We start from the raw sequence: 27,106 nt of genomic DNA, 5'->3' as shown, positions 1-27,106 counted from the left end.
TCTTACACTGAGGCTTATTTGACCCTCCCTACTATGAACGCTTGTCTTTCTCAAGCTCTTACGATAAAGCATCTTGGTGTCCAGATAGGTGGACAATAGGCTTTGATTCTTACAATTGTGTTGGTTATTACATTAGTTTCTATCGCCGCTGAACTTGGGACGTGTCTTTCTTTGATAGCGTAAGTCCCCTCCCTGTACGGCTGTATCGATAGTCTCTATCCCCATCTTCCGGCCTCTCTGCCAAAGGTTTTTGCAGAGCTTACAGATGGCAATGGCATGCCTCCATCCTAATGTACATGCCAGAGTTGATATCATTTGAGGCTTAGGGGCTTTTTTCCAAGTTTGAAAGTGAAGAAGGTGTTGATAATGGAATTCCCCACAAATGCTGACTCTGGAGGCGATGTGGAGGAAACGCCTCCATCACTTTACCTCCAAGCAAAGGAAGATCTACCGCATGCAGAATGACTGTGCTCATGAAAGAGTTTGGTTTGAAGGTCCAAGTGTCACTTTTCAGCGTTACACAACCTTGTGGCGAGCCTTCCTTTAGGATTAGTTTGTTTTTTTGTATATAGTATGTGTCGCTGGGCTGCACTGTGGTTACCAAGTCTGAGGCTGTTTAGGCTTATGAGAAAATCAGCATACAGTCTTTTAGAAAGACCGTAACCTTCTAACTTGCACCCTCAGCTTTTTCTTGTATGGCAATAAGGAGAGAATTATTTTTTGGCTTAATTCATTTATTTTATTTTGTTTCTATTTCTTATTTCTTATTTCTAATTCCAACTGTAACCATATACCCTCGGCACGTGTTTCACTGTCTTTTTAAGCCAGACAGTTCTTCAGGAGGGAAGGAAAGCCTCTTATTGGCTTAATAATTTATATACATTGTTTTTTAGTGTGTTCTTTGGTAACGGAATCGTATTTTGAAATATGTTTGCTCTCCCTTTCTTTCTGTTTGTTGCACAGCTTTAAGGTTGTGAGCTGTGTAGGTTGAGGATTTCTCTTCTTTCTAAAGATCCTTTCCAAAGTCGGATCCTCGCGGCTTGATAAGTCCCTGAAAGAATCCTATGGACATCATGAATGGGCACTAACACCTTGTATCCGCCCCTCGGAATTTCTCCGATTGACGGCCAGAACAAGTGGTGGTTGCATTGTTGCATTGGACCAAGAAAGGAAAGTGCCACAAGAGAACCCCCATTATTCAAAAAGGATGCACGATGAAGGGAAATACTCTAGATGGTATGCGTGACTGAACCCTACAGATGTCAAGCAAAGTGGCACGCAGTTTGGCGTGATATAAGAAACTCTTTTAATCTCATTGACACATTCCCTAACCTTGAAATTACCTAAAAGGCCAATTGTCCCCTGCAAAGGCCAAATGCATAAAATTGAAGACAATATGCATTGCACGCCAACTCTTGTTCTTGAGTAGCCCCCACTGCCCCCCTGGTTTTCAGCAAACAAATGTGTCCGACCTCCCGAGTACACTACAGAAGGCATCAGGCAGCGGAGCCTTTTGGTGGTACAGGAAATGATATGATAGCTTATTTATAACGCACTTAATACCCAGAGAATTCTAAGCGCGGACCCAGGGTTCGAACCTGTGGTGCTGCGTGACGTCTTGCTTCCAAGGCGAGTTGACCCTGAGCTGTCCTCCCAGGACGTCTGCCTGTTGAACAGAACAAGAGAATTCTACTTCTGATTCAAAAAGGAACTACAAACCTATTTGTTCCCACCGTAGTAATTCTAAAACCTGACTTTGCCTTGGCTGCAGGTGTAAGTTTGGCCAATATCAGTGCCACGAGGCCATGCAGACGGAATTTGCGAGCTTTTGGATTGCCACATAATAGTACATTATGGTCTGCTAGCATTTGGTTCTTTGCTAGTGCCTGGCTTTTTTGGTCCATACGTTCTTGGTTGCCTCCACTTATATGATCGTTGACCAGCCACAGTGATCAGTGGACCCTCCATGGTCAGCCAGGGATGAGCGTCGTTCACCTATGATAGTTACCAGGGTTTTCCTTCGGGCACTGTCCTCAGAAGTTATGTTTCTCTGCACCTATTGTTGGACCTCAGCTAAAAATTTGTGTCTGGATATTTTGCCTCAGCCCATACCTGTCTCAGTTGCAAACCTCCAGTACGTCGCAGACACACTGGTGACATGGACAATACCCTAGTTGTGTGCCTTTTTTATAGACTATAAACTGTTCAATGGGTCTTTTGCTCGACCCCTACTGCCCCCCTCCTCTTATTCCCTATAATCAGTTACATATTGCTCAACCCAGGTGGCCAACATCTGCAAGTGCTTGCAAATCCCTCCACCTCTGCCCCATTACCTGTCCCCTACTGCCCTCCCTGTTCTCTTCCTTTCAGGGCTGTCTCCCCTGAACCCCTGTTGCCTACACCCCACATTTCTCCACCCGGGCACCTCCGCCCACTACCCCTATGCTGCACCAGCCCTTACCACTCCTGCCCCAGGCCTCCTATTTGTTACCCCGGCCTCTCGAACCCTGCTCACTCCCCAGTTTACATGCATCAGGCATGTCCCCACATCCTCCTGCCCCAGCCCCCTCATCACCTTGTAGATGTGTGTGCCTGCTCATAACCAAGTGGCAATCAGTTGGACAGGTCGCCCCAATTTAAAGGGTCTGCCAGTCCAAACCGGCAACCACTTAATGACGAGCCATGAGCAGTTAGGGTTGCACAAAAGACCTGGAACCGGCCCTGTATGTGGACAGGCATATCCTGGGCTAGACATTGTAAGGAAGCCGAGCGAAATCAACGAGAGATGGGCACAGATGGTTGGGAGTTTCACAGATGCAGATTTCTTCAGTATGGTTGCAAGGCTTGGACCAACTTAGCAAAAGACAGCCCAACAACAGGATGACGTCTCCTTAGTGCTCGTAACACCCCGTTCTTATCTACTTCCTTGGAGAGTTAGGACAGTCTCATCACCAAGGGAACCTCTCCTACTTCCGCTCTCCTCTCTGGTGCACTTCTTTTCCACTCCTCTTTCACCTGCTTGATGTTTCGCTACGTGCTCATAGCTCCACCCTTCTGAACAGCCGGCTTTCATGCGTGTAACGTGCCTGTTCCTTCTCTGTATCTCCTCCAGCCTCTTCTCTGCCATCTCTATACTCCTCTTGCTTCTCCCCACCTTTGGCATTCTCCATCATATTCCTCTCCTCCACCTCACTGTCATCTCCAGCTTCCTCTTCTGGGCTCAGCTCCTTCCTCCAGGGGATTTTCCCACCCTCTTTTTGGCAACTCTCTGCCTTCCTTCTCCTGACAGTATCTCCAACCTCCTCTATATTTCTTCGTCCCTCCAACCGCTTCACTCCTTCTGGGGTTTCTCCTTTTTTCCTCATCACTCTGAGCCTCCTCCTTGCTCTTCACCACCTTCTTGATCCCCATCTCTGACTTACTCCTCTATGCTCTCCTCCTCACTCCTCATCACCTCTTTCAAACGCTTTCCCGGTCCCCCGGTCTCTGTACTCCAGCCTCCTTACACCTGCTCTATCTCCACATCCCACACTCTCCATCACTGCCTCCAGAAATCCATGCGCACCGGAAAAAGCCAGAGGTTTGTGAAGTGACCTGGCTCCTCCTCAGGGGACTGCCCTGGCTTAACTCTGCTCAGGGGTTGATGTTTATTGATCTCTAGGCGGGATTGGTTAGTTTGTAAAGGTCCACTGGGGTTTAGCTGCTCTTCTTTGTGCCCTCTCCCATGCAGAAACGCAGTCCAAGCCACCCTTTTGGAACACCAGTTTGGGCATGCATGTAGCGGGACTACTGTAATGGAGCCCAACGCTTCGCAGTCCTAGGGGTCTGTGCAACTGTGTGTGTAGTTCTAGAAAACTGGGGGTTTTTAAGGTACGCCTGCTCTATCAGAACTTATGTTGGGCGATGTGGGTCCTGCAGAAACTGTAGGTGGCATGATTTGGGTCACATAGCACCGCAAGAGTGCAGGTGCTGCGGGGGATCCCACCATCCTGGGGACTACCCTTAAATGGCGAGGGCAAATTCCTGCTCCCTGTGACAAGCCTAGACGACAATGTGTCTACGGTGAGACCGTGGCATAAACATAACACAAGGCCTACTGGTCACGCTGAAGAGTCTTATACAACAATTCACATGGATAGCAATTCACGGTGGCCAATGGATTACTTGTATTTTCAGAGCAAAAGGAAACCTAATTCATCCCCCCTAAATTGCATTAGGAATGGGGGAGTGTTTCTATTTTGATCGAAAGCGAGTTTTGATGAGAATATGAAATAATCCTATTTGTCAGCCTCTGTCGTTTCAGCTCCATTCCATTCAATGCAGATGTGACCTCTCAGTAATTGTCCCAGTAATCATCCGCTTGTTACACAGATGGTGGATCGTTACTAATTAATTAGGCAGGGTGAGGGAGGGCCTTTGTGCCCCCGAAGCAGAGAAACCAGGCACCGCTGTCAGCCCACCAGAGCAGGCCCCCCTTCTGTTCTGGCGAGCCTTTTACTGTAAGCTGAATTGGAAAGAAATTGCCTCAGAACCCTAAATCGGAAAGGCAGCCTGACGCCATCTTGGAAACACCTGATCTCTGCCCTGAGAGTTACAAAACCAAGAAGCAAATTATAATGTAACACTTAAAGGTGGTTAGGTAGCCAGCTAGAAAAAGACTTCTTAAGCAGCTTGGGGGCTTGAAATCCTCATCATTCAAGACCGAATGCTTCCTATAAAATGCCAAGCTGCAATCCTAGCCCACCCTTATGAACTCAATATGACCTCCAGGGCTGATTGAGCCCATCCTCAGGACACGTGGGGCTCTTCCTCCATTGCTGGAGACCTGGGACTGGCTTGGAAGCCTGAGGCAGCAGAGCCGGGTCTTTGCATTGCAAGCCATGGTAAGATACGAGGGAACTGAAGAGTCACACACTCCGCGTGGGGGTGCTCTTGGGGAGACCAACTGAAGGAATGTCTTTGCTTGCTCTTTCAAGAATACAGTGTCCCACAAGGGGCACAGACTGTCAGAAGACGATTAAGAAACGTTTGAGCTCATTTGCCAAGTCTCTGTAATTTGGCGGCAGGGTGCCCTTACATGTACACATTCACGTATGCGGCTCCCACTGCCAAAATGTAATCATTTGCATGGCGGAGTGCAAAGGCGCAGAGTAAAAGGGAGCATGCACGCGTGTACTCTGCCCTATGCCCTGCACATTTGCGCTCCGCCGTGCAAACTGAGTAAAAACTGCCTGACATGCTGACATGTCGGGCAGCGTTTAACTTTCATTGTTAATACTGCTTACCATGCATGCACCTGCATGATTTCTTTGCCCAGTATAGACCACCCTGTTTATCGGAGGCTGTAGTACCCTTCTTCCCCATTGGTCCCCAGCTGCACCAGCTTGTGCAAACTGAGTAAACACTGCCGACATGCTCACATGTCGGGCAGCGTTTAATTTTCATTCTGAATACTGCTTACCATGCACGCACCTACATGATTTCTTTGACCAGTATAGACCACCCTGTTTATCGGGGGCTGTAGCACCCTTCTTCCCCATTGGTTCCCGGCGGCACCAGCTCTTGCTTTGAGCATTGTTATTTTCACCACGATTCTTCCTTGTACGCTCCTGCCTTATGCACCACTAGGATAGTCCTTTACTCTGAGAAATCTAAAACTGGAAGATAATCCAACGTGTGAATCTGGTGGCGGTATTTGGTGCTTTGGCCCCAGAAAAATGTCTACCCCTGGAAATAGCTTTCAGCTGCTTTCATCTAGCCACTCAGAAGACTTGGAATCTGTTTTGGGCATCGCCTGCTTCCAGCCCACTTTTGATAAACCGAACGCCAAAGTTGCAAGATCAAATTTTCCACCAGGGCAACTCTGAACCTGCAGACCAACCTGGTCCTCTTATAGCCCTGCCTGTCTATTAACCATGCCCTGCTAAAATGTCGCCTACTCATGTTCTGACTTTTTCTATCCGGACAAAGACCTCCATGGCCCCCGCTTTGAAAGCCCTTTTACCATGATTATAAAACCGTTCAGCCTACTTTCTTTCATCTATACCATATTTCATTGTTCACCCTGGCCTTGTGGTTACCAGCCAATAAACATTTATATTCTTTTCAGCACAGCCTTGGTATGGACCTCCAGTTCTTTATCGCTTTGCGTTTATAGATTCTTGCATCTCTGGCAGGGTTTAACCTTGAGTTTGCCCCACACCATCTAAAGGTGATCCACGGGTAGTTCAAGGAGACCTTTGGTTTACATATGTAAATAGATAAGTTGGCTGCTTTTGGGAGCTCATTAAAAGCATGTTAAGCATCTGTTGGTCTCTAGGTTTTGAAAGTGTCTGTTTGCCTCTAGGTGTCTGACACTGGCTTATCATGTCTGTTGCTCTTCGTATCCATTCTTCTCTGGGTGTTTGGGAACTTCTGCGGTTCTCCAGTGCCTGATCATGTATATAAGTTAACAGGTTGGCATCTTTAAATTTGATTGGTCACCCCCACCCCTGCAAAACCCACGCCTTTTCCTTTACAATCCTGGATAAACTAACAGTGGTGACATTCACACATATTCAATTTTTCCCTTTCATTCTGATTGCCTTGTTTATATAATGGGGAGGGGTTTGACTCCCATACCCCCTTCTCACGCCCGTTCACACATTTCTCCATTCCTCATTTCACATTTCTTTCAGCCAGATATATACATGTTGACCTTAAAATCTCTATATTTTGACCCTATCTTTTCCACATGTCGGCCTTAAAATCTATATTTTGACCCTATCTTTTCTACATGTCGGCCTTAAAATCTCCATATTTTGACCCTATCTTGTCCACATGTCAGCCTTAAAATCTCTATATTTTGACCCTATCTTTTCTACACGTTGGCCTTAAAATCTCCATATTTTGACCCTATCTTTTGCACATGTCGGCTTTAAAATCTCTATATTTTGACCCTATCTTTTCCACATGTCGGCCTTAAAATCTCCATATTTTGGCCCTATATTTTCCACATCGGCCTTATAATCTCCATATTTTGACCCTATCTTTTCCACATGTCGGCCTTAAAATCACTATATTTTGACCCTATCTTTTCCACATGTCAGCCTTAAAATCTCTATATTTTGACATTATCTTTTCTACCTGTCGACCTTTAACTGGCTATAGTTTATGCCTGTCTTACCTTTTGTGTGCCTTCTTTGTACCTCCATACTGCTGCTTGTTTCGACTTTGCACCTCTACAGTAGCATATTTCACTCTTTCGGCTCCGAGTTCCCAGTCTGCCCCAGTTGCTACAGTGTTTCTTTTCCAGAGGAGCTGCACGACGTGAGAAGTCCTGTGTTTGTGTTCATTGATTTAAACACGCTGAGGGCGTGGAGTTCGGCTCCGAGTTCCCAGTCTGCCCCAGTTGCTACAGTGTTTCTTTTCCAGAGGAGCTGCACGACGTGCAAAGTCCTGTGTTTGTGTTCATTGATTTAAACACGCTGAGGGCGCGGAGCGCGGTGCGGAGTTCGGCTCCGAGTTCCCAGTCTGCCCCAGTTGCTACAGTGTTTATTTTCCAGAGGAGCTGCACAACGTGAGAAGTCCTGTGTTTGGGTTCATTGATTTAAGCACGCTGAGGGCGTGGAGCGCAGCGCGGAGTTCGGCTCCGAGTTCCCAGTCTGCCCCAGTCCGCTGCAGGTCGCTGGTCATGTTGCATGGCAGACTCAAAAAAACTTGGTCCCCAGACTCGACATAAAACGCTGCAGCAACGCCGCATGTTGAACCCCTGGACGGCCGCCAACAAAGCAGACGCGACGCACGGCAAGGTAAGCAAACAGACTGTTGCCTTGCCGATGAACCAAGCTGCCGTGCCTGTGGGTGCTGCGGTTGTTGGTGCTGATGTTGATGTTGAGGTCAGCCTGGAATCAAGGCCACAGTTGTCAGCCGTTATATCAGCGCTCCCTGACACGTTGCCCAAAAACCCTAATGGCTGCTAAAATGTGGCTCAGAACGAATCCTTGAGGCTGGACACGTCTGCCTTAATAGTGTTACCTGAATCTGCCTTGTTGTCTCTAAACAATCTAGAACCAGTCCTAAACCTGATGCCTGAAATGAGGAAGATAATAACTAGTCCCGATACTCCAGAACCTTTATACTCGCCTTTTGAGATTACCGATGCGGATCTGATGATGGTACCAATTGCTGAACCCACACTAAATGAACTAGAGCAAAACAACTTACAATGGGCACAGGGTTTACGGCCAAAAATACCTGACAACCCAATGCGAGACATACAGCCAGAGAGTGCTGCTGTTGCTGCTGACAACATCACAGATATGATTTCATCTAAATCTTTGACAGATGAAGCAGATGCAGGTTTGACGGCCCCAGAAACAAATCCCGATGCCAGATCTGCCCTATCTGAGAAATCGTCATGTACTGCCATGGAAAGTCATACATTGATGGAATTGCAGGCAACAAAAGATGTTGGTTTGGCGCCTAGTGGGAAAAAGGTGCTACGTTACCATGCAGTGCTCAATAAGAGCAATCAAGAGCCTACTGCCGAACGATCATTGAAATCGCTGGCTTTGATGTCTAATGATCCCAACGAAATTAAACAGCCAGTGATTCACCAAATTGATGACGCTCCGCCGGAAACAGAATCTCCTGAAAGTGTGGAGTCATTGGTCACAAAGACGGGCATGGCGTCTTTGAACCCATCTCTGCAAGATGAGTGTAAAATGTATAGCCAGGACAATATACATCAGCATCCGAAGTCAACCGTCAGGGCGTCAACCTGGAACCCTCTGGACCGGCTTACCGCTCCAGATTCGCCAGCTCTGTATGCTGTGGCATTGTCCGATAATATCAACAGAAATAAAACCCTCGACTCGACAACAAGATCACTGCAAGCTACTTTGCCTTTTCATCTTTCAGAACATGCTAAGACCAAGACAAGCACCCCAATGGCGTCTACAAGGAAACAAAATAGTGCAAAAAGGCCTGCGCTAGCTCAAAGTAATGGGCTCTCATTGAAAGCCCAAATGCCAAATTAGGATGTCTCGAATCATTCAAGCATTGGAGCAGAAAATATCTCCCACGCACCAACAAAGGCCAGCCTATCCTCTGCGGCCGCCATGCAAATTCACAACAATGTCCTGGCAGCATCATCTCTAGCCCTGATACCTTTTGTGAAACTTTACAAAGAAGTCCTAAGAGATATGATTCATGACCAAGAATCAATGTTATTAAACCTGAACCAAAAAATGGAGCAAATCACAAATTTCAACTGCCGCTTAAAAGATAAAATACAAGCTGAGGCTGACTTAACAGTGCAGTGGCAGCAAAGGCTTTGTGATTTGGCTGTGCGGCATCATTGCCAAAACGAGAACTTAGCTGAAGGTCTCTTGGAAGCCATCAAATGAATGCGAAAAAACCATAGCTCTGACCCCGGTGCCTGTGCTGGAAAATGCACAAAAAATGCTAACACGGAAGGATCTGACATGTTGCAGGTGGTTGTAGACCTAGAGCTAAATTCATATTCAATTGGCAAGGACTCTTTGTCTAATGCAAGTTCGGCTGAGATTCAGCCGACCTCAACAGCACGCAAAACAGTTGATGGGATTGTTTCTTCCAAAGACCTGCCTGACGAGAATATCAAAAGTGCAAATGGAAAACAATCTCTTCAAAACAAGAGCTCAAACAATGATGATGGAAGTGAAGGAATCAGAGGCTCCGAACCTGTGGTGCCTACTCAAGAGCCAACGATCTTGCCGGACAAACACTTCTCGTCATTTGGTATCTTTACTGGCGCAGCGAGACCTACAATCCCAATAGCACATCCAAAAAATTTGGTCGCTATGAGAGAAATTGTAGGTACAGCTGAGGCCCGGAAAACAGTAAAGATGGGCAAAAGGCCTGGAAACACCAAGGTCAAGAAATGTATAAGAAATTTATCATCACCGCCAAGGCTTAGTCTATTTCAAAGAAACACTGGTGTCAAAACCAAAAGGCCTGACCTGGCAATAAAAAAATACTCCTCAAGTTCATATCGACAAAGGCAAGCAAAAACAAGCACAATAACGAAGAAGAATTATTTCTGACTCTGAAACAAATGGATCCTTATCTGAATCCTCTTCAATAAATCTGCGCGATTTATCTACATACTCGATTCACGACAATCAAGATGCATCCACTGTTTTCGGCTCGCATCAACTTGCAATAAGGAGTGAAAGTGGCCAGAGCGCTAATGAAGCTATGTCGGCCAGTGCGAAAACCATAGCCGAGCGTTCACCTAGAAAGCTTGACGCTGCAGCGAAGGAAACTGCAGAACTCGTTAAGGACCAAAGGCTAAACCCGAAATTCACGTCAAATCAACGCAACCAGCGCGTAAATTTCAAAACAAGGGTTCACGACAATAAAGTCAGCAAAAGTGCATCGCAATGTTGCAAATTACGCTTACAAAACATTCAAAGCGATGATTCTGAAGTAAACTTAAATCAAACTAATCTAATGAAATTGTTCAAATGTGTTCCACTTCTGCGCACAATGGAATCAGACGACATAAAGATTGTTGAATATGCAACTGAAAAATCCTCAGACCAGGTGCTCCTACACATTGTTTCGGCAGATGGACGAAACACCCTATTAAGAGCTAGTGAAGACCTTCTGTTCTTCGGATTCGAGAGCTCGATCGAACCAGATATGCATTGTCTTTTTTACGACAAGAAAAAATAACAAAGACAACTCAACACAATCCGAAGTGTGTCAACTCAGCGGACCTACGGATATCCATGAGTTCTTCGCAGAACACAAGACAAAATCGATCTTTGTTAAAATCATTATTAGTTAAAAAAGAAAACCAATACAGGTCTCGCGCTTACTAGCCATGACTGACAGATCACGGTTGTCCATGTACATTTCTATCTTGGAACACATGTGGATTTAAACACTTAGTTAATGATTTTAACATCTCCCAGGAAAACGTGTTTATAATCTGTCTGCAGGAAACATGGCTATGCAAAGCTCGAATGCGCGATGGGTTCACTTCTTTATTAAACCCTGCTGAGAGAAATGTTAAAGGGCGCCCAAGCTCTGGCTTACTAACAATGGTGAGAATAACTCAAATATGGTCGGCTCCAGTGTCGGTAAACCGAAACCCGTTCGTGCAAGGCACAATCATCCATACGATGGAAAAATGCACCAAGTCCTGGAAGTATCTACTGATTATCAATGGATACTGGAATCCAGCAAAAATCAGTACAAAAGACTTTGTAAATGCAATTCCACAGCTAATTGATGAATCTATGTTAGCTTACAACAACTTGTCAGTGATTTGCTGCGGAGACTTAAATTGCACCTGGTTCCAGTTTGACCATAACTTGCAGTCCTATAAGCGTTTGCCAGAGGAACATATTGATGCAAGAGGTCTGAGATGGCAAAATGCCATGAGCACGCGCAACTTCTTAATGTTAAATGGCTCTGCAAAAGGGCATGTTCCTGCAAAAGCAACTTGGCATCGTGAAAAATCCCATAGCATCCTTGATTATATATGGGTTTCCAGAAACTTCGCATCAATCAAAGACCATTGATTTAGAAATTCAAGAAATGAAATACAGTGATCATTGTCTTTTGAAACTTCGTTGCATGATGGACTTGATTCCATCTGGCGCTGCTTACAAGATGTCTATGGAAGGAAATTCTGGTGGAAAACGTCTTAGATTGAATGGAAACCAGATACAAAGCCTTGGAAATAAGTATATGAATATCCCGGCTAGTCAGGGAATTGACTATATCCCACTGTTGACTGACTACATCATTGATGCAAATCCATCTGTGCATTACGGGCGATCTCACAAACATCTATACAGTAAAGTGATGCACGAAGCAAAAAAGACACTGCGGAAAGATCTGAGAGTGATAAGAAAAGGTCTGCCGAGAACAGATGTGCAAGAAGCGGTCAAAGCTAGACGTGCGCTCTATCGAAATTGGGCAAAATCTCATACCATTATCATTGATCAGGACCGTGCTGAATCAATGCTAAACTTACTTGTGACAAATAACACACGAGAAATCTGGCGGATCTTGAATACGGACTGTTCAAAATGTACTCCAACGCCAACAAATACAATCTCAGGAGATGCTTGGGATTTGCATTTTTCCACGGTCTTCAAGAAACCATCAATTGAGACAACGAAAATGGGAAATGTGGAGGAAACCCAATGGGACGTTGAAATGTCATATGATGAGATTGTACGAGCCATAGCAGCATTAAAAAACTTGCGTGCCGCTGGGCCTGATTTGATCTCAAATGTGGCGCTTAAAAAACATCCATATGACTGGGCTCCCATTATTAAAAAGCTATTCTCAAATATTGCAGCATCAAGAAAATTGCCTGAATCATGGACCACTGCAATAGTGGTTCGTATTCACAAGAAGGGCAACTGAGACGATCCTAAGAACTACCGCCCAATTGCCCTGATTGATATGATTAGGAACATTTTTGGGTCAAATTTGCACCAAAAACTTGCAAAATGGGCTGAGGCATCCCAGATCACAGACATTCGCCAAACCGGTTCCATGAAAGGTGTCGAGGTCGATGTCAACCTGCTAATTCTTACCATCTTGAAATTGGAAACGCTAAAGGCTAATGGCAAAATTCACTTTGCCTTTATAGACATGAAACAGGCTTTCAATACCGTAAATCGTGGCCTTCTTTGGGCAAAATTGTCAAGATGGCGATGTCCGGCAAACCTTCTTGAACCAATCATGGCACTTCATGATCAAACCTCTATGAGAGTGAGATTAAATAACAGTGGAGATCTATCAGACACCATTGCAACGCTAAAGGGCATCAAACAAGGGTGCCCTCTTGCTGCTGAGCTCTTCAAACTATTCTTGCCCGACTTGCCGAACCATCTTGCGCAAGCTCACTGTTTCCCACCAATGGTCAATCGGAGTCCGCTTAGATGCATCATATATGCAGATGATTTGGTGTTGATGGACAGAACCCAAATAGGACTTCAGCGACTTCTTGCGAACCTACACGAGTATATGGTTAGTAATGAGCTAACGATAAACGCTTCAAAAACAAAAATTGTGTCGATTGGAAATGTAAAAAACAAGAAAGACAAATCCTTTAGGTGGACGGTTGCTGGAGAACACATTTCCTCCGTAGAGACCATAAGATATTTAGGGATCCAATTCAACAATTCCATCTGTGAATACCAATGGGTGAAAGAATTAAAATAAAAAATGCTGAAGCTTGCCCTTCAAGGAGCAAAAATTAACAAAAATGATGGAAAGTTTTCATTGGAACCTGTCCTCAGATTTTACCTGCAAAAAGTTGTGCCAATCATAACTTTTGGTGCCGAGGCGGGGTGGAATGTCAACAAGCAAATCTGGCACCTGTTGGAAGGGCGATTCTGGCGCTATGTGTTGAAATTGCCACAATCGACACCAATGACGGTATTGAGACATAAACTGTCAAAAAATTTGCTGCAAATAAGAGTAATATGGAACTCAATCGCGTCAATGCGAAAGATGTCTCTAAAGTCTTCGTCACTAGCATACCAAATATTTGGAAATGAGTATGACCCAAACAGTAAAAATGTACTTAGTCACTGGTTTCACTGACTAAGGTCATTCTTGACAGCAGCTGATATAAAAAATCAAGAGATTGTAAACCGCCTCCAATGTGCCAAGAAGAAATTTGAAAACTGGGCATGGATTGAAAATCGGGAAACTCGACATAAAATGGATTCAACCAAATTCTTGGGACATGAACATAAAAAACGAAATGCACACCCACAATATTTACTGCAGTGCCCCTTTCATCACCATCGAGAATAATTTCTGAGGTTCAGGACAAATACCTTGAAAAGAAAGGAAATGCTTTGGAAAAGAAAGGACAAGTCAATAAAAGACAATCTTTGTCGCTTTTGTGGACTGGCCATCGAAACCTTAAAACATTTGTTAATTGAGTGTGAACGGACAGTAAACCAACGTTCACTCCACCTTGGAAAGTATGCTCCACTAGATGAAGACATGAATGGGTGGTAGGCTAGGAGCATCTCAGGGAATTATATAAAACTTGTCTATGCAATTGTCAATTACATGGACATGATTTTGAAAGTGGATGTCTAACTGAACTCACTAGCGCTAAAGTTGCTGTACATCTGTGACCTTCCCGATTGGTTAAATGACTGCTATATGGATGAACAAAGCGGGATGTGCAATATCAACGTTAGGATACCTGAGAGTGAATGTTAAGAATTCTTTGTTCTTTTTCTTTTTTCTGTTCATTTGTCTTTTCTTTTGCTTTGGAATGGATTGGGTTGCGTAAGGATTTTCTTTTCTTTTGAAACAAAAGTTTGTTCCTTGTGTTTAAACTGTAGTTTTTCAATTAAAAAAAGAAATTCACTCTGTTGGTTCTGCCTGAGGATCTTTGCCTCCTCTGCCTTTCTCAGGACGCCTTCCTCTCTCTTGCAGAATGCGGGAAGGGAGTGGCCTAAATAGCTCTATATGCAGTGCAATGTAGAAGATAGCACCTCTTTTCCCAGGTCCTGGCTTTTACCGGAGGCTGGCCTCTCTGGGTTTCTGGTTTCATCTGCCCCATGCAGTCTGTGGTCGCTCTGCCTGTATTTGGTGAGCAGTGGTCCGTGGCGTGCATTCCAGCCCACTCTTAGGGATTCTTCAAGTCTGAGGGTGTGTGTGAGTGATTACCAGTGTTTAGTACTGACCGAGCCTTGCCTGCCACTGGAATCTGTAATGGCTTTCTAGTGACTGTTTTAGGTTCCCGAGACACACCTCCTCATACTTGTACAGTACCCATCTGCCCTTGCTATGGCCACCCAGTGCCCCTATGGTTTTCCTCTTTGCCATGCTGGTAGACAGCATGCCTAGTGAGTTGGATCCGGCGGGGAGGGGCTTCTTTTTATTTTATCTAGTACAAAGCTAGCCCGAGAGCAGCGGGGGGCTTTTCAATGAGAGGCAGGGGCGTCATTTAGGAGTCACCAGGGGTCGCACTTGCGACCCCTGAGGTCTCCCTAGAAACCCCTGTGGACTTCCTGGATACCCCTAATTTCTTTTTTTTTACAAATTGAAGATCCTGGGCTGTGGCCAATGCCATGTGCCTCTTTGTTTCTAGAGTGGCTGGCTTTCTTGTTCAGGCTTCTTAAAAAAAAGGAGGTTTCACAAGTGTAACACTTTGAGTAGTGCCCCAAAATACAAAAGAATATGAATGGCACATAATTTGTCTTTCTGGAATTCTAAGCAATAATTTGTAGACTCGTTAAAGGTTTATTTCAGGCACACTTCAGGGTTAAGTCACTGATTTAGTTTGTTCTTAAGCACCTCAAATTCACAATGCACACAAAATCCTCCAAAAAGCAATTAGAGTAGAATAAGCATCCATTTTGCACTATGTATTTTGCTTTTCGCAAGTTGCAGTTATAGCATGATTTTTTCTGCCAATACATATATGGTGATCCATTCTTGTACGAAATATATATCATGTTACAGTAATATTGTAACCATGTGACGGTACTTCCTGTTTTGTCAAGGGGTAAACGTCGTGTTCCATCGATTCCTGCGATGTCACTTCAGTTTGGGGTCAAATGACATCCCTCCCTGTGATGTCATCAGAGGTCAAGGGTCATGTGGTGTCACTTCCGCTATCTCTGGCATTTTGGTGAAATGACGTCCCTGGTGAGAGGGTTCTAACATTGGGCTTAACATTTTACACAGTAGCGCACTACTGTTGGTGGAGGGAGGGATTTCTATTCGTAACGCAGGCATTGTTTTTATTGTTTTGCTATTTTAGGCCTCCTCTGGGATTGAGTTCCAGATGTTCTATTGAGTTCCACTGTGTTGCCATATGATTTAGTGAATTATTTAGGCTTGAGCAGTGACGACCAAGCTGGACCCCAGGCACGAATCGGATTTCCGGTGCCATCGGTTCATTTTTCAGATGTTGGGCGGTCGTTAGATAAGGTCACCATAGTGACATCAGTAGCCTACATTTTGCCCCCCGTTTTTTAAAGGGGTGTGGGGTTAGTAAGTCTATTGACCAGGGTTTTAAGTGGCCTAGGATAGCTGGAAGAGAGCCCTGGCAGTCTCCAAAATGTGTACTTGAGCCGGGGCAGCCTAAGCAATGGAACCCAGCCTTAGACCCTCGGCATTGGTTACACAAAGTCAATCCAGGTCCCCAACTGCCTCGCCCACTCTCCACCGGCACCCCCAAACAAACTGTGCGCCTATTGCTGCACACTTCCATTATGACTACTGCCTTGTCGGAACCTTTTGGCAATGACAGGAGCTGGGATCTCCGCATAGCTTCATTTTTGTGGAGCGGCAGGTAGCTGATGTGTGTGATCAACACTGCGTGCAAGTGGTCTGCAGAGGAGACAGGCTTCCATTATTGATTCTGACATGACACCATCATTGTCACTCATGGAGACAGTTTTGAATTGAGATCAAATTATCACATTCAGGTGTGAGAACCTACAAATATGGGGAACACTGTAAATGGGGAGACGGGTGCATGCGTCCGCAAAAAGGCTAGAGTGGGGGAAACCCAGGAGCCCTTGGCACCCTGTAACTCTTTCTCTGGTACTCTGAGGGCTTATAGAGATTGTAACACACCCCATAGTTGGAAAGAGGTCCAGCAGAGGTTGTATCACCTTGCATTCTTCAGATAGGTTCCACATGCTAAGGCCAGCGGAAGCTCAGTGAATGATATGGAGGGACTAAGTAGCATCCCTCAAAGTTACACACGTTTTTTTTTTAAAAACACCAGTCCCTTATTCCGCTTGCCCAGGGTTGCAAATGCTGGCCATACCCCCAGCCAGGGATGTTGCTAGGTCTGGAAAAGATCGAGGGCTACGCTAATGTCGGGACTCGTGGCTAGCTAGTCCTTTTGGTTGTAGCCCCTGAGCTTCTATCCAAGGTTACAAGCCAAATACCCAGGGATATACCTCACCCCCACCCCCGAGGCCCTCATAGCGACGCCTCTGCCCCCAGCAGTTATCAGTTTGTGCTCGGGGGTGGATAGGGCAGGTAGCCTTGTACATCAGATGGTTGGCTCTCGCATCCCCTGGGTGTACGTCTTGTGCAGCTGTTGCTGCCCCCCTCTCTTCCTCATGCTTTTGTGTACATCTTTTGAAAGCCTCTCATCTCTCCCCCTAGGTTAATTGTGTACCTCATGTGGACCTTTCTCATCTCCCCTCAGTTTACCATCCCGTGCAGCTCTCACTCCCCCTCTCCCTTCCTCAGGAAGTTGTGTGGACTTTGTTGTTCTCTCTCACTGCTCCTCTGAGGATCTTTGTGTACATCCTGTGAAAAGTTCTTCATATCTGGTGCGATTTACATGTTTTGAAGAAGCTTCTCATTCCTCGCCTCCTCTTCCTGTAGGTGACAGTCCCCCAAACGACCACACCAAGGTTATCATCACGTTCCGCTACCTGTCGCAGAAGCTCTTCATCTCCGTCTCAGTGTTGGCTGGGCTGGGCATCCTGCTGGGCATCATCTGCCTGTCCTTCAACGTCTACAACAGCCATGTTCGGTGAGTGCCCCCAAAATGCTGAGCCACAAATGCTATGGGTCAGAACAAAAAAAGATCAGGCTCTTCCCCAAAACACTAACTGTTGGACCTCATGCGCCTTGCCCTCAAAAGCTGCACCCACAACAACTTCACCCTCAGGGAAAGTACCCCAATAAACAGCGCCACAAACCCTACCACCCGAAATACTGAACCACAAGTCACTGCACACCCCAAAATATTGTGCGTCACTATCTGGCAGGTATACCAAGCTTGGAGGGCAGTATTGAGGCTTGTCCACAAGCGGTGGACTTGCATTTCGGAGTTACAGGCACTTAGAACAGAGGGCAGGTGAAAGATGTCAAATCTGGCTGGTCCAGGATGCAAGACTTAACTGGTCCTCGGTGCAGAGTGCAGATCCAGGATGCAGAACTTGGCTGGTCCTTGGCTTAGAGTGCAGATCCAGAATGCAGGACTTAGCTGGTCCTCGGTGCAGAGTGCAGATCCAGGATGCAGAACTTGCCTGGTCCTTGGCTTAGAGTGCAGATCCAGAATGCAGGACTTAACTGGTCCTCGGTGCAGAGTGCAGATCCAGGAAGCAGAACTTGGCTGGTCCTTGGCTTAGAGTGCAGATCCAGAATGCAGGACTTAGCTGGCCCTCGGTGCAGAGTGCAAATCCAGGATGCAGAACTTGGCTGGTGCTTGACTTAGAGTGCAAATCCAAAATGCACGACCTAGCTGGTCCTCAGTGCGGAGTGCAGGTCCAGGATGCAGAACTTGGCTGATCCTTGGCTTAGAGTGCAAATCCAAAATGCACGACCTAGCTGGTCCTCAGTGCGGAGTGCAGGTCCAGGATGCAGAACTTGGCTGATCCTTGGCTTAGAGTGCAGATCCAGAATGCAGGACTATGCTGGTCCTCAGTGCGGAGTGCAGGTCCAGGATGCAGAACGTGGATGGTCCTTGGCTTACAGTGCAGACCCAGAATGCAGGATTTAGCTGGTCCTCGGTGCAGAGTGCAGGTCCAGGATGCAGAACGCGGCTGGCCCTTGGCTTAGAGTGCAGCTCCAGAATGCAGGATTTAGCTGGTCCTCAGTGCAGAGTGCAGGTCCAGGATGCAGAACGTGGATGGTCCCTGGCTAAGAGTGCAGACCCAGAATTCAGGATTTAGCTGGTCCTCAGTTCAGAGTGCAGGTCCAGGATGCAGAACGTGGATGGTCCTTGGCTTACAGTGCAGACCCAGAATGCAGGAGTTAGCTGGTCCTCGGTGCAGAGTGCAGGTCCAGGATGCAGAACGTGGCTGGTCTCAGCTTAGAGTGCAGCTCTAGAATGCAGGATTTAGCTGGTCCTCAGTGCAGAGTGCAAGTCCAGGATGCAGAACGTGGATGGTCCTTGGCTTAGAGTGCAGACCCAGAATGCAGGATTTAGCTGGTCCTCAGTGCAGAGTGCAGGTCCAGGATGCAGAACGTGGATGGTCCCTGGCTTAGAGTGCAGACCCAGAATTCAGGATTTAGCTGGTCCTCAGTTCAGAGTGCAGGTCCAGGATGCAGAACGTGGATGGTCCTTGGCTTACAGTGCAGACCCAGAATGCAGGAGTTAGCTGGTCCTCGGTGCAGAGTGCAGGTCCAGGATGCAGAACGTGGCTGGTCTCGGCTTAGAGTGCAGCTCTAGAATGCAGGATTTAGCTGGTCCTCAGTGCAGAGTGCAAGTCCAGGATGCAGAACGTGGATGGTCCTTGGCTTAGAGTGCAGACCCAGAATGCAGGACTTAGCTGGTCCTCAATGCAGAATGGAGATGCCGGATGTAAGACTTGGCTGGACCTCAACCCAAAGGGCAGTTGCTGGATACAGAACTTGGCTGGTCCTCAGCCCACAGTGCAGATCCAAGATGCAGGATGTAGCTGATTCTTAGCCCCAGTGCATCCAGAATGCAGGACTTAGCTAGTTCTCAGCCCCCAGTACAGGACACAGATGCAGGACTTAGCTGGTCCTTAGCACCCAGTGCTGGTCTAGGATTCAGACAAAGATGGCCCTGATTCCCGAGTGAAGGTCAAAGATGCAGAGTTAGCTGATTCTCAGGGTCCAGTGCATGTTCAGGATGAAAAAATGTGTTAATTATTCTGGTTCAGAGGTGCAAGTTTGGGGAGTCTTCATCTGTGCCATGAAAGCCCCAGAAAGGGAGACATTCTCCAATGTTCGGACGAGCAATCTGCCATGATTCCTTAGAAGTACTTCATTTATCAGATGCTTCAAGCTATAGAAGGTCTCCCTTTGCTCACCCCACACACGGGGCCTGTGATGTCGTCTTCTGCTTGGGCATACGAAGAGATGTTCAAGAGACCCTGGGCTCCCGGGAAGACAATCTGCTCTGTGATGTCAACACGGATGTGGTCTGTCGAGGATCCCCGTTGGCCCCTTCCCTCTCCGTAGAGCGATGCAGGTTGATGGATAGAAATGTTCAGCAAAAAGCAGGTACACACCAGATTCTGGAGTTCCGAGGCACTTGCTGTCAGAGCGCAAAAGAGGCCTGTGAACCCCTGGCAACAAATGCGGCGTGCAGGCCCTTTTTCACCCGACCGCACGAGCCACGGATTAGAACAAAAGGGGAAATAGCACACCTTAGTGACATGTGCCTGCATTGGTGCCCCCACTTCTGCCCCTTTTACCACCCGAGCAGAAGTATAAAGAGGGGATGGAGTAAGGGAAATGTCATAAGTGGGAGACATGCACAAGCTTCAGAGGTAAGTGAGGGAGACAAAGGTGGAGTTAGTTCAGAAAGCTCAGAAGGGGGGTAGGGTGCGCTGGAGACTGGCTAAGACAACAGAGGGTAAGAGGGATCCTAATGGGGCTAGTAGGAGGAGTCAGTGGCGCGATCAGGATCAGGTGACAAGGCCTACCAGGCAGAGATATAAGATATGATAAGGTATTTATAACGGGTCTGTCCACAAGTATTTCTAGGCGCCACAAGACAAGGGAGGGGAGAAAAGACAAACGATCCTTCTAGGCCTTGTGACATTGGGATTGTGCAAGTGCAACAATGAAAAGTGCAGGGGAAGAGGCTGGGGGGAAGTGCAGGGGAAAGGTAGGGGGAGAAGTGCGATCAGGGCAGCATGGCTCTGGTTAAGTGCAAAGGAGGTAAAGGGGCCGTAGGGGTTACATTTACAGCCCCTAAGTGCGCAGTAGACCAGGAGGCAGTGCAAGGAAGACTGGTGATGGGGAGCCTGGTACCAAGTGAGACTCTGAGGGAACCAAGCAACCAGTTGGTGCTGCACACAGGTAAGTTAGCAAGGAAGCAAGAGAGAGAAGGCAGAGGAGAAAAGAAAGGTCTTGAGCCTCTTCTGGAACTTCAGGTGTTCCGGCTCAAGTTTGAGAGGGGCAGGGAGGCCATTCCAGAGGGAGGCACCTGCAGAGTAGAGACATCTATCCCCCACTCTCTGCTTGGAGAAGCGTCGGACCCTCAGAGAGTTAGAGGTAGCTGAGTGAAGGGCTCTAGAAGTAAGGTATTTAGGCAGAGGGAGTTGGATATAGTGAGGGCCTTGGCCCCAGAAAGTCTTGTGGACAATGCAGAGGGTCTTTAACTTGATCCTTGCCGCCACCAGGAGCCAGTAGAGAGATTTCAGGGCAGGAGAGATGCGGTCCCTGGGTTTGAGTCCAAAGATAAGTCTGGCAGTCCTGTTCTGGATTAGTTGCAGGGGGTGAGGAGTAGAGGTAGGAAGATTGAGAAAGAAGCTATGGCAGTAGTCCAACTTGGAGAGCACCAGGGCTCTGGAGACAGTGAGCTTCTGGTGGAAGGTGAGAAAAGGTAGAATACCCCTGAGAAGGTGCAGCTGGACGTGGGCCTTCTTGGCAAGGTCCCTGATGTGAGGAGAGAAGGAGAGAGTGGAGTCGAAGATGACACAAATGTTCTTTGCCTCACAGGACAGTGAGGGAGGAGGACCTGAGGAGGGTAGCCAGAGTGAGAGAGGGAAAGCTGCAGCAGGGGTCCCAATGAGGAGGCTCTCAGTCTTACTGGCATTAAGGCAGAATCGTTGGAGGCACACCAATCCTGAATCGCGGACAGACAATCAGGAATGAGCGAGGAAGGAGAGGAGGCTGAGGGAAGCTGGAAAGAGAGTTGAGTGTTATCTGCATCTGTATAAAATGTCATGTTTATATTGGCAAATGCACAATAAATAAATAAAACAATTAAATAAAATAACACTGAAAGTTGGGAGAGAAGGTGGAGATCAGGTGGGCCAAAGAGCTAGGTTGGGGGACACCACATGTGGGGAGAAAGGACCTAAATTGAACCTGGGAGTGTCGGTCCAGGAAGAAGTAGGTCAGCCACGCCAGGGCCTGATCAGTGATGCCCAGGTTGTCACAGAGTCGATTGATCAGAGTGGCGTGATTGACCGTATCAGAAGCAGAGGAAAGGTCAAGGAGGATGAGGACAGAGGGGAGAACTTTAGAGAGCAGATCTTCACAGCTGTCCAGGACAGCAGTTTATGTGCCTCTGGCTGCTCTGAAGCCAGACTGATGGTCATGGAGACAACCAACAGATTCAGTGTGGAGAGTAAACGGGGAGATGGCCATCTTTTCCAGGAGTTTGTCCAGGAAAGGAGGCATTGTTGGGCAGCCTGTTTACTGGGTCTAAAGAGCTAGTGAGAATCCCTGAAGAAGACCCTGTGGGTAAGAGTCAGATTTGCCCTGTGCTGTGCAGGACTTGGTTGCATTCCTTTAGGTCGAGCCCGCATGCAGACTAAAGCAGGAAAGTCCAGCGAGATTCTTCCCCTGGTGGAGGGCAATAATAATAACTGCCTGAACATCCACCAACAACAGACAGGTATGAAATTGGTGCTCCTTTGACAATTACCTGAGATGAGCTTCAGGATCAGGAGCCTGAGAGCCGACTCAGGACCTGTGAGCGACTTTGTGTTTTTGAACTGTTACTTTTGCAACCAACTTTATGTGAACGTTGGTGTAATCTTGATGAACTGTGCTAAAGAAAGACTTCATCAGAGCGGCCTTGATATGATAAATGATATGGCATTCATAACGCGCCTATACACAAGTGTTTCAAGGCGCGACGTGGCAAGGGAGGGGGAACAGAGGGAAGACAAAGACAGCAATCCTACGAGGCCAAGTGTCATTCAAATCGCTCAAGTGCATGGGAAGGGGAAGGGGGAAGGTGCAGGGGAGAATGGGGAGGAGACAGTGCAGAACATGGGATAATAGAATAAATAACAATAAGTGGAAGTACGGCCAACTGGTGGCAAGTGCAGGGGTGTGTGCAGACATCAGGTGTCAAGTGCTGGTGGTGGGGCTGTAGGGATACAGAAAACAGTCCCCAAGTGCGGGGGTTGCCAGGAAGGCAGTGCAGGTATGCAACTGGTGGGGGGGGGCCTGGGCCCCAGATTAGAGGGTGGCCAGGTAACCAGTGCAGTTTCAGTATCAGCCAGGAATAGCCTCTTATCATTTAATTTCTCACGCCCTTGTCATTTTGACAGAGACATACAAATCCTTTGTCCTCACTTTTTGCTCCTCGTTTATTGTATTTTAGCGCAATTAACCTCTTTTTCAAACATTACCCAAAACCTTGTGCTCTGCAGCTGGGGCCTAGAGGCTGGAACCCCTGTGAGCACATGTGTAGGTTAGGGCGTTGCCTATTGGTCAGCCTCGGGCCATCCACGTGACACAGGCCTAGTCTAATGGGTTTGCACGTGGTATCCTGGGATGGACACAGAGGTTTTCTACTCTCCAATCACCTGCTTACACCAGCAACACCCTTTGCCAGCGGTAACGCCCTGATCCGGGACAAGGAAAGAAATCCCCAAGTTGGCACCACTAGGCGGGGCAGAGATGGAAGCCAGAATGGGTGGCACCTGTAATACACACAATCCAAGTGCATTGCAGGTAAGCGGCTAGTCCTCTGTAGCAGAGCGGCGCCGCGCAGAGTCAGAACTGCGTCTCACACCTCAATGTGAATGAAAGTGGTATCTGCGGGTTGGTCCATGTTATCACGCATCCTTGAAGAACATTCATATGTGTCTTGTAAAGGCAACTCTATCATGTCCTGTGAGTTATTGCAAAACCTAGAAACTTAAAGAATTAGCATAAAGTAATTCCCTGTAAGTCACCACAGAGCAATGCCCCCCGAAGAACAAACCCGTCATCTTTAGAGAGCAAACGTACTTGTGTGTTAAAAGTCAGCCCAAATCACTGTAACCCAAAACCAAAGGGCCCAAATCCTGTGCGGAAAATCAGTCATGTCTTATGAGATACCCCCAAAACACTGACTCTGGAGACCATGCACACCCTAAAACACGCACAGAACAACCACACTTCAAATCTCCACCCGTCCACCCCCACACCCAGAACGAAACTACCAAAAACAAACATCCCTTCAAATGGTGTTACCCCAGCAAAGCATTACACCCCCAAACTCACACTCCTCAGACCCCCCAGACACGGATCAGTAAACATACCCGCTCCCTGGCACCAAGACCGTAGGTGGCGCTCTGGCATTGGAAACTCTGGAGGAGTCACATGGCTAAATGTGCCAACCTTGGGGTGAAAGGAAACCGCTGTGGCCATCTGTGGTGTTGCCTACTTTGAGCCCAGGAAGCCTGTGGCACGAGCTCCCATGATCAGATCTGACCAGCATTTGAATAGGATGTCTGGATACAAAGCTTACTGCCCAGAAAGCTTCAAATGCGGCGCCCTCCAGTGATAGGTGAAAGGATCCACGATTATGATTGGCTTAGCTTCCAGCGTTACTATTATCTAAGGGAATAATGTTTGCCAATTGCATGGGCGTGTCTTGAAGCACAGAGACTTAACCGTCACCTGGAAATGACAACCTGAATGCTTTGTTGTGGTTCTGTGTGATTCCATTGAGTAGAATTTGTCGAATACGAATTCGTCGATTTTCTTTTTTTCTTTTAATCAATTCCCTCACTTATATATGCGGGAAGAGGCCCTCCCGTCTACCCCCTACCTTTTTTATTACCTTACCCGCCCCCTACCCCAGCATATTTTGTCAGCGAAATTCGGTCAAAAATATTCTATGAATTTGTATTCGAGGAATTCCCTGGCGCAGAAGACTCCCTAGCGCCTTTGTTGTTGCAACCCTCCCAAGTGCAGAATATGAAGTCAAAACACTGCTGGATTCTGCAAATTCCAGCCTTCTCAACCAACCAGAGGGAATCGCGAGTGGTGCTCCTGCCCCTTGGCCCAGAGGAACTCGCCTTAGTTACATCTCCCTCAGCTCCCAGAAGAGGCCTGGCTGCCTGTCCTAGTACATTGGGCTAGTAGCAGGAGGAACCAGAGGCCTGTTCTTCCAAAATACAGTGAAAACCTAAACCCACTTAACTATTACACCCCTAAACCTGCATACAGTTAGAATGATGGCACCTCCACCCCACATCCGTCAGCCTCAGAATTTAGACAACTCAAAACCCACACATCTGCATATTTATAACACTCCAAATCAACACAATCGGATTTTAAGACACCCAAAATACCCTGAACCACGTGGTTTCAACTCCCCGCATCCCTCTACTCGGGACCGGCTCATCCTAGTAGGCTCATCAAGCCATCCCAGAAGATCCAGACACAATGCCTTGTGCACAAATCATTCCCTGGACACTGCCTAGCAATTCCTATTGTTATCTTTGATTCCACCCACGTGTCCTACATCAGCATGGCTATCCTGACTTCATAAAATGAAGCACCTGCAAGGTAGACTCCCAGTCCCTAGACACTTTCCCACTCAGGATCCTCCCTAATGGCATTTATTTTTACTAAGATCCTCCAAGCTCCATCCACCTCCCTGCAATGTTGCCACTCACCACAGCAGTCCAGTAGGCTCCAGCAACGTTCCCTCTCTTGCCTCGATGAATGCATTGCGCATGTCAAAACCTTAGGCTTCTACCTGTATTCCACACTCACCTTCGCTAAACAGGTCAACTCCATGGCCTCATCCGCCGCCTACACCTGCAAGCTAATCAGAGCAGCCAAACCCTTCCTGTCCTCCAATAACTGCATTACCCTAGCAAGAGCCCTTGTCTTGTCCTACCTGGACTATTGCAGGGCCTTATACTTGCGCAGTAACAAATACATAATGAATAAAATACAGATCCTACAAAACAATGCTCTGAGAGCGGCCTTAAGCTTCCCCAAGAAAGCCCATATTTCCGACCTTGGAAGATCCAACAACTGGCTCTCCACAAAAGACAAAATTCTCCTCAAAACCGCCTCCTTGACACATAAATGTCTCCATTCTACGGCCCCACAATACCTTACAGCTAGATTCACCAGACAACATTCCAACCGCCCTACGAGATCTGCCAATGCAAATCTCCTACTGGTGCCCAGATTCAAACGCACCAAGACCGGAGGAAGTAGCTTCCCGGTTAAAGCTGCCCAATATTAGAATTCCCTTCCTCCGCCACTGAGGGAAGACTTACCCTACACACGCTTCAGGTCCAATCTCGTCCACTGGCTCAAGGAAAATGACTGATGACAGTCACCCAATTCTGCCCTGATTAACATCCCTGCATGCACTGTACATATGTATATTACTCCTACTCCTGTTTTCTATGGTGTCTCACCGTTGTGTAACTTGTGTCCTACTTTTGTAAATGTATGTAAATCTTGCTATGTTGTACTTCATGTTTGACTTCGCACAGCAATGTAACCAAAGCTGAACAACCTTCTTGATGCTCTTTGCGCCCTGATACCCTTTGGTCTGGTGCGCGCTACAAATATTAAAACAAACAAACAAACAAATCTGTTTTGCAAAATGTGCAGTGTGAGAAAGGTGCCCAGGCTGCAAATACTGTGGCATAACCTTTGCACACCCACCGCACGGCCACTTCAAACGGGCCGCCACACAGGATCTTCTAGACATGTAAGATATGGTTGCCAGAGTACACTTGATCACACCACATTTCAATGGGTGGCGGCCTCTTGTACTGGGTCAGCGTGGGTGCAATGATGTGAGGCTGACGGCATATCGTGTCTCTTCTTGCACAGGTACATCCAGAACTCACAGCCCTACCTGAACAACATGACGGCGATGGGCTGCATCCTGGCACTGGCGGCTGTGTTCCCTCTCGGGCTTGATGGCCATCACATCGAGATCTGGCAGTTCCCGTTTGTGTGTCAAGTATGTGGCCCCCCGCAGAGACGTAGAGAATGTCTCCTTTCAGATAGTTGAAGAAGTATCACTGCATTAGCAGAGAGAAAACCTAAGGGCACGCCAGTCGCTTTGAACATTTGTGAATTTTGATTGCCCTGAAGAAGACAGTATTGTGAGGAAAAAGAAAGTCAAAACATTGCGTATAATCAGCATGAATGATTGTAGACATCTGACTGTTAGTGTTTGTTAGAAGTTTGATATGAAAGAACCCAAGGTAATGAACCATTGGGTTCCTCTGTTTCTGCCCGAATTGGTATCGGTGTAACATGATAGTACTTCAAAATTATGAATATCCATTACATTTGTGCATACTCTTAATGATATATTTAGGTTTTAAACTCTCAATTCAAATGAACAGTTTTTAATTCTAAAATGCAAACACAGGTGCACCCAGCAAATCTGAAATAGCTAATATATCCGTTTGAT

The 27,106-nt window shown here is 47.0% G+C and overlaps 1 protein-coding gene across 2 annotated transcripts in view; it reads left to right on the top strand.

Moving 5' to 3' along the window:
- Nucleotides 1–27,106, top strand: part of GABBR1 (gamma-aminobutyric acid type B receptor subunit 1) — an 844,797-nt gene that overhangs the window by 758,325 nt on the left and 59,366 nt on the right. For both annotated transcript variants that reach the window (XM_069634794.1, XM_069634795.1), the window contains 2 exons: nucleotides 17,377–17,527; nucleotides 26,515–26,647. In XM_069634794.1, coding sequence (XP_069490895.1) covers nucleotides 17,377–17,527; nucleotides 26,515–26,647 — 284 coding nt within the window. The remainder of the gene's footprint in view (nucleotides 1–17,376; nucleotides 17,528–26,514; nucleotides 26,648–27,106) is intronic.

This window comes from Ambystoma mexicanum, chromosome 13 (assembly GCF_040938575.1).
Source record: "Ambystoma mexicanum isolate Mex_15411 chromosome 13, UKY_AmexF1_1, whole genome shotgun sequence".
NCBI classification, from domain to species: domain Eukaryota; kingdom Metazoa; phylum Chordata; class Amphibia; order Caudata; family Ambystomatidae; genus Ambystoma; species Ambystoma mexicanum.
The sequence above is the reverse complement of the archived record's forward strand: the minus strand, read 5'-3'. Positions and strand labels throughout refer to the sequence as shown.